This window comes from Nematolebias whitei, chromosome 1, assembly GCF_014905685.2.
Source record: "Nematolebias whitei isolate Nwh7 chromosome 1, NemWhi1, whole genome shotgun sequence".
Lineage (NCBI taxonomy): Eukaryota > Metazoa > Chordata > Actinopteri > Cyprinodontiformes > Rivulidae > Nematolebias > Nematolebias whitei.
Window position 1 is genome coordinate 39,597,406 of NC_056498.1, and position 7,907 is coordinate 39,605,312.

Consider the following 7,907-nt stretch of genomic DNA (forward strand, 5'->3'; position numbering starts at 1 on the left):
TGTTGCTGTGTTCATGCGTGCTCATCTGCTCACACAGACTCATGTTCGTGCTGCTGTTTGACGTATTGTTTTTATGCTGAGTGTATTATTAGTTGATGTTTTTTCTTAGTTCATATCTTAGATCTTGTTACTGTTTTTCTTTTACATTTTATACTTTCACTGGATGTAACTGGGACCCTGTGTGCACCATTTTGTTCCACCACATGTACCACACGTGTGAGACGAATAAAGAATCCTTAAAGTTTTGAAAACAACGAACTGAATCCTCAAATGTACGAACAGAATGGGCTAAAACGGGCGATGTGCTGATCTTTGTACAAGTTTAGACGTTTATAAAGTGTTAAAGGTTTTTAAAAGTTAAACGACTTTAGTCTGTTAAGGGTTGTCATTTAGTGCATACATACCACCAGGAAATTCCTAGAAATTTTACCAACAAAAGTTCATTTAATTAAAAAAATCAATATATCAAATGTTTTTAACCCATCCCTCAAGATTAAAAGATCAAGTATTAATTTGTACGTCTATGAAACTAATTCTGAAAGTCTCAAAACAAAAAAACACATTTTCAGATAATTAGTGAATTAAATCAGTTTTGGGTTAAACTGCAGAAACCTCTACCTTTAACAAAACAATACTCTTTAAATGTTGCAACACTTGATCCATAATGACATGTGTTTTTTTAATATGCTTGTTAAAATAATCTATTAATATGTTTGATCATTTTAAATGGAAAAAATGTCATAAAATGTAACTATTCTGAACATTGAGTAAATAAATTGGTTGAAAATTTGCATAAAAGATGCTCAGAAAAGGTGAAACTGAATGTTAATTACTTTTGTGTTAATACTTTTGGGAACACAAGTATATCAAAAACAAATTTAAAACAAATTCACTGATAAGTTTGAAATTAGGCGCCAATTTCAGCCATTTTGACCAATAAACTAAATATGTCAAACATTTCTAAACGCTTTACATTTTTTATTTATTTTTGACATAAATGTGTTACTTACCATTAGTTGTCTTTTCTCTTAATTAGTTCGTTCATATTTAGCCGATGGTCGTTGCTTTGCCACTAATTATCAAGTGTTAGCAGCTGCGCTAACAAAGAAAAACCGTCATGGGACTTCCGGCTTAGGTTAGTTTCAGAATAAAAGTATTCGACATGGGACTTCCGGTTAAGAAGGCCAGTTTCAGAATAAAAGCATAAACCTTATTTATGGTCGTGACTGATGGAGTGCGCTTTAAAACAGTTTCTCTGACAGTCTTCATACAATTACCTTAAAACTAATGGTAAAAAGCCAAGACGCTTCAAGTTCTTTGTATATTTTTTTAATCAAACGGTCCATTGTACTAGACACATGTCATGTTTGCTCCATCTTTAACACATTAGCCCTCCTCTCACATTTTATTCTCCATAGAAATACATTTAATCTCATCAGTTCCATTAACATAGTTCTCTTTGAAACCTGCTTCAGCATATTAACTCCATCTTTGCACGCTACATGCTACATGCTACCGTCGGTGTTCAGCTTCGGCCACTTCAGCTATTGTTTGTTGCAGCTTTCAGCTACAATTTTACCACATTTGGGAGCACGAGTTACTTTTAGCTCGTCGAATAAACAAAGTCAAGTACCCTCTCTGCATATTTCGCAGTTTCAACACTATGCAATTACATTAAGTTTAAACATGGGGCAGTTGTGTTAAATACAACCAAAATGCTTTCATAAATCCAGGAGATAGTACAAAAAGTTACTAAAGTACAATTTGGAACGTTAGTAATATTAACATTTTCAAATACATATTTTTTAAACTTAATTAACTGCTTAAAAGTATTGGATACATATATTAAATACATTTTTTTTTCAAGTATGGTTTGAAAACAAAATTTTACAAATGCATTCAAAGTGCATTTAAAAAAAAGTTTATATGAAGTTTAATTGTATAAATATATTTGATTGAAATTTCTTTTATATTTTGCAAAAATAATAGTACTTCATAAAGTGTAACAAAATATATTTTATAACAATGTACTTGAAGTATATTTAGATAAATCTATTTTTTACATTTTTGATGTAATACTCATAAGTACATTTACTTGGGAACATATTTTAATGCATTTCTTTAAAAGTAAATCTACTTAAAATATACTTAAGTACATTAAATTTTCACCAGGGAGTTCTGCTAGTTTTAGCTTGTTTGGCTAATTTTAGCAATCATTCAGCTACTGTTCTGATACTTTTAGTAGCGTTTCTGCTTCTTGACCCTTAGCTATAGTGATCGCTTGAAATAACTTGAAATCTGACCATTTATCACCTGACAAAGTTTGTTTTATGTGTTCTGGTTTAAAACCATGCTTTATTGGTTGGGAGTGATGTCATCAAGAATTCCTGTTTGATATTTAGAAGAGGGAATGCCCAAGTTCCACAATGACGCCAAACATCATGAGGGGATTTTTCAAAACTACGGCAAGCGGTATAGAGAAATGGTTAAATAAAATAAAAATGTGTGTGTATATACAGAATCTAAAAATAAAATAAAAAAATCCAGAAAATCACGTTTTTTTAAATAATTCATTTGCATTTTATTGTATGAAATAAATGTGATTCAATAGAAAAACAGAACTTAATATTTGGAACAGAAACCTTTTGTTTGAAGTTAGAGGTCAGAGGTCTCCTGTAGTTCTGGACCAGGTTTGGAGACCCTGCAGCAGGGACTTTGGCCCTCTCCTCCAGATCTTTCAGGTTTCAGGTTTGTCGCTGGGCAACATTGAGTTTCAGCTCAATGTTGGAAGATGACGTTTAAAAAAAAAGTCTTAGTTTAAACTTCATTTTTGCGTTTATGATTTACTCATTAATGATTATGGTTTTACACGTTTTATTCTGATCCACCGGCTGGGATGCTGAAATGCACCATAGGGCACCAAGGCGAAGCGACGCTTCCCCCCTTGATTAAACAGTTGGGGGTCCATCACATAAAGCATCCCTGCTTCTTGCAAGGTTGGTATTCATATTTATCATATAATGTCCATTTTTATCACTATGGCTATGAGCGTTCTTCCCCTCTGCCCTGAGAAAAAGAAGCCCAAGACAAAGTGAGACCGTCTCCCGGGACACGTACTCCGCCCATGAACCATATGTTTGTGTTAACGGATAGCACTGGTCAAGATGGCTGCTGCTGGCTCCAAGGACAGCTGAACTTCCTGAGACTGGTTTTCATGTGCACACCTCTATGTACTGGTATTTATGCAACCTCTCCTGGAATCTGGCTTTGCAACCATCAATACCAGTTAAAAATATTTTTCCGGTGAGTTTGGTTCTTTTGGGTAAATGATGTCATTGAGAGATTTTCTTCAACAAAAAGTAGAAGAAAAAAAAAAACACTTTCCATGTGGTCAAATGTTTTAATAGAAAGAAGGTGCAAATATGTTCATACATTCAGAAAGAAACGGTTAAACGCACAAAAAATCTCCAGTAGAAAACATAAAAAAGATCCATAAGGAAACAGAGCGCCACTCCCAAATATTCTGACCAGAACGCTCGTTCACATTTTTAAATCGAGGAAGTCAGCGAGGTTTCGGAGAGTTTCGTGTGGACATTCTCGTAGGTTTCTTTTGCAGATTCTGTAGGAGCTCCTGGTGCTTCTTGTATTTCTGAAAAAAAGGAACACATGATGAGTGACTGGACCCGTGTGTTGCTTCTCTCGTGTGGTTTGTGCGTGACAGAACACCTGCAGGTTTTCGCAGTGCGTTTGGCTCCTGCAGTGTTTGTCCTCGGTGATGTCCTCGTTCAGGTAGGAAACGGAGCACAGGTTACAGTAGAAACCCCACTTACGGCTCACGAACTCTTGACCTGAAGAGCAGCAGAACTAAACATCAACACCGACGTTGCTGAGGGATCTGAACAGTTAATGTTTAGTTGGAATGGATACAGTTTATTTTATTTTACTTGTCTGAGGCGGCGCAGACTGACCTGGCGAGTGGAGGGAACCGTTTTATCCACGGTGCAATAGCACAGCCAACGGGTGGCTAATGGTGGCCTTAGCCACCATAGATTAATCTTTGGCCACCCTAAGAGCCACCCCAACCCTTAGAGGAAATTACTTTTACGCACTATAAAAACCAGAAAGCTTAGTTCTCTTAAATGATCGGGATGGTCTGTTTACATCAGAGTTGCATTCGAGCCCAAAAAATCAGACCGTAGCCATTTTGTCTGAACCTAACCTGATAAATTAACTCTATTACAGGCCCGAACCTGAAGAAAACAAACAAACATTTTATTTTAATTAAGCTTTTACTGCTTTTGTAAGCAAATCAGTTTGACATGATAGTTTTAAAAATGTAACGAAATGAAAATGAGATTTTTTGTTTCAACAAATGGATAGTAACGTACAAAACGAATAGCATTAAAAAAAATCAACTGTAAAGATGAACAAAAATATTTTCAGAGCTAAATTAATTGGAAAATATAGAACAAGTCTTCTTTAATTGAACGCGCTGCTCGCTTCGGCTTTTGTAGCTTCAGATGCTGCAACTTCCTTCACCGCAGATGACAGAAGGGTGCGGAGCGGGACGCGCGCGGCCGATGATCCGGTTGTCCATTTGACGCTTAATGTAACTTTTTAAACCCGTTTCAACTGCCGGTCAGACCTGAGCGTGCACCTGACACACATCAGCAGGTTTCACTGTGCTGGCTGCGAGGGTGAGTTCTCCTGTTTTTAGCTTTTAATACTTCCCAGCTCCAATATGTCACTTGTTGTGGGTCACTTGCAAATCCTGGCAGGGCGGGGCCACATGCGCAATTAAAAACGCATCAAAAGCGCGAGCCCGACCCGGCCCACCCATCAAGCACATCATTTCTGGTTGGGAGCTCGGGCCAAAAATCTCAGCTCTAGTTTACATATATATCTGTTAGTGGCCATTTTGGGTTTTGCATGGCAACGCACGTTATACAAAATAACTTTGTTTACAAATGTTTTGAAAGGGACCTTTTTTACAGCTACATGCAGCCACATGAAAATGGAAGTTGGTGTGCTGCTTATTTTTTAACTTGTTGAGCTTACAACGTTAACACATACGCACATACGGGGCAGCCATCTTGGATTTTGACATGGTAACCCAATTTTTGAAAAGGAACCTTTCTTATGCTGAGATGTAGCCCTACACCAAAGTGGAAGTCAATACTTCACTTGTTTTTCAAGTTGTCGTGCTTACAACGTGCAACCTTACAACGTGGCATTTTCAATTTCCCCTTTTTGCTCCTCAACGAGTGACAAAATGGTATAAAGTGTGTTTCTCACCAAGGGGTGTTTGAGGGTTGAACGCCGGCAGTTTGAAGTCTGCAGCGATGCGAGGAGACTGAAGACGAGTCCTCTTTGCTTCAGGTTCACTGAGCTCTAGCTGCTGTTTGTTAAGAACTGAAAAACAAACGAGTGATAAAACATCCAAACCCTGACGAGAACGCAACATGCATCTTTACTTATTTATCAATTTTAAACAAAAAAATGGTCAAACAGGCAGGAAAGATTTTCAACAATATCTTACCTGCGGTACAAAACTTAGTTCTGACAAGAGGGATGAGCTAAAGGCTAGTCTGAGCAGGGCCGAGAACAAAGTGGACGTCTAAACTCCTTCATACAAACACTGTTTTATAAACCTTCATGTTGCTGTTAATTTTAGGGGTGCACGATATTATCGGCATGGTATCGGTATCGGCCGATATTAGCGTTAAAGTTAAATATCGGACATTCCATCAAAACTCACAGATATAAAAGGCGCTGTTGTTTATGATAACCCAGCGACGAGGACGCCTGCAGCGCCAGCACAACGTGATGACGTCACGTGCGCCTACCTGATCTGATCACGGCGGAGAGGAAGAAGTCAAAATGGCGGCGGTGTGGAAGTTTTTTTTGTTGTTGAGGACATCGGATTAAGATTTTTGTTCTACGCTGAGCCTCGCTACATCGTCCCCAGTCTGATATTTTTCCGACGTAGCCTTAACGAGTTACAAGCCGTCATTTCCGACGTCATTGAGAAGCTAACAGCCGATAGCACTTGGGTGAGTTTTACCACAAACATCTGGACGTCGTGTTAGCCTCGTTAGCATGATTAGTCTAACGGCACAATGGATGGATAAAAACTTTAAAGTTAAAAAGTCTGTCCTTCATGCACAGGAGTGCAGAGGATCCACACTGCAGCTATAGGAACCTGGAACAAACCTCGCAGGTGACTAATGCTAATAAACAACATTTAACACGTCTCATAAAAACATAAATAGTGGCAGCTAGCAGTAGCACTTCTGGTGTAGCATTTCCTGCAAGGAAATATAATATTTCTACCATTTGAAGAGCAAGATACATAAACAACGGCATAAAGGTTTATAAAATAATGTTTATATGAACCGCTACGAAATCTTTCAGCTGCAGTCCACGCTGGCCTAGGCACCATTCCGACTAACCATTAGCTCATCGATCCTGTCAAAATTTAAATTTACTTCTTCACACTGAGGAAATTAAAAGATCCATCTACGACGTTAATAGTTCCTAACCAACAGAACCTTCAAAAGATCTGAGCGATCTCTTGAACAACAGGCTGATGCGATCATCGAACAGAGAAGTTCTGTTGGTCTTACCAGGAGTCTGACGGGTCTTTCTGGGTCTGCCTCTCTTTCTCGATGTTGCAGCTTCTTTGTCTTTTTCAGTCTCCTGAAAGTCCTCTGGGATCTTTCGTTGCGGCTCACTTGAGTCTTCGGCGGTTTCTGTTGGAGTGACGTCTTTCAGAGCTTCGGGTGTCCTCCTGGTCTCGCCTTCTCCCCTTTCAGCCGAGTCCTGCTCAGTCCTCCCTCCTCTGGTAGTTCTAGTCGTGATGGTCTCTTTGTCTCCAGTTGTCTCCTGAGTGTTTTTGGCTCCTCTTGAACTTCTTCTAAGAGATATTTTTTTGGGGACAGATTCATCTCCAACAGAGATGATCTCATCAGTCTTTTTGTCTTTTCCTGTCTCTCTGTCCTCTGTTTGTGTCCTGTCTGTCTGATCGGGTTTCACAGTCGATCCTTCATCTTCGACCCGTTGTTGATTTGAAGCAGCACCGTCCTTTACTTTAACAGAATCATCTGTTTTAGTTTTACTACATGTTTTGACTTCATTAACACCCTCTGAGACCAGAAGACCTCCCTGGTCTTTCTCAGGTCCAGATGTATGTCTCTCTTTTTTGTTTCTCTGTTCGTCCTTGTTCTCATTGAGTGAATCAAGGATTTGGGCATTCACATCTTCATTCTCCTTCGTGCTTTTGCCATCCTCTTCTTCTTTGGGAGTTCCATCGTTAGTCTCCAGTTTCAAGGTTTGGTGGATTAACTCCAACGTCTGTTCTGGACCTGTCTCTGATAACTTTTCTATTATTGACTCATCACTTTCAGCAGCGCTGCTCTCTGCTGACCCCTTGTGGTCAGACGTTCTCACTGCACTCTCTATGTGTTCATCTTCCTGTCCTGGTGTCCTCTCTGCTGCTGCTGTTTGACCTGTTGATGAAGACTCATCTCTCAGAGTTTCAACAGACTCTGAAGAAGAGAAGGAAGGGGACGTTTCAATGCCCCCGACAGAAGATGAGGGTTTAGTTTGGGGTTTGTTGGGCTCAGAAGAGGAACTAGTAGACACGCTGCTGGTTGTGAGGGATGGGGAGGATTCTGTTGAGGACACATCGGAGCTTTGCCCCTCTCGTTTCTCTGTAGGGGTCTGTTTAGAAGTGGAGCTGTAGTCAGAACCTTTCTCCTTCATATCGTCACCGATTTCATTGACCAAATCTTCCAAGATCAAATCTGGTTCAACATCATGCTTCGAACAAAGAACATCTTCAGGATCTTCCAGAGCCTGGGTGGAGAAATAAAAGTTTCTGAATCAGTAAACAAGTTAAGTTACTA

The 7,907-nt window shown here is 39.3% G+C and overlaps 1 protein-coding gene across 1 annotated transcript; it reads right to left on the reverse strand.

Annotated features, from left to right (window-relative positions):
• Window positions 1–6,537: 6,537 nt before the first annotated feature.
• On the reverse strand, window positions 6,538–7,764 carry LOC119412291 (suppressor protein SRP40-like). The gene has a single exon (XM_037679314.1). The coding sequence runs from the start codon at window positions 7,762–7,764 to the stop codon at window positions 6,538–6,540; it is 1,227 nt and encodes a 408-aa protein (XP_037535242.1).
• Window positions 7,765–7,907: the final 143 nt, after the last annotated feature.

Excerpts from the sequence above, each read along its gene's own strand:
- LOC119412291 (XM_037679314.1), bottom strand. The coding sequence starts at position 7,764 with ATGAAGGAGAAAGGTTCTGACTACAGCTCCACTTCTAAACAGACCCCT.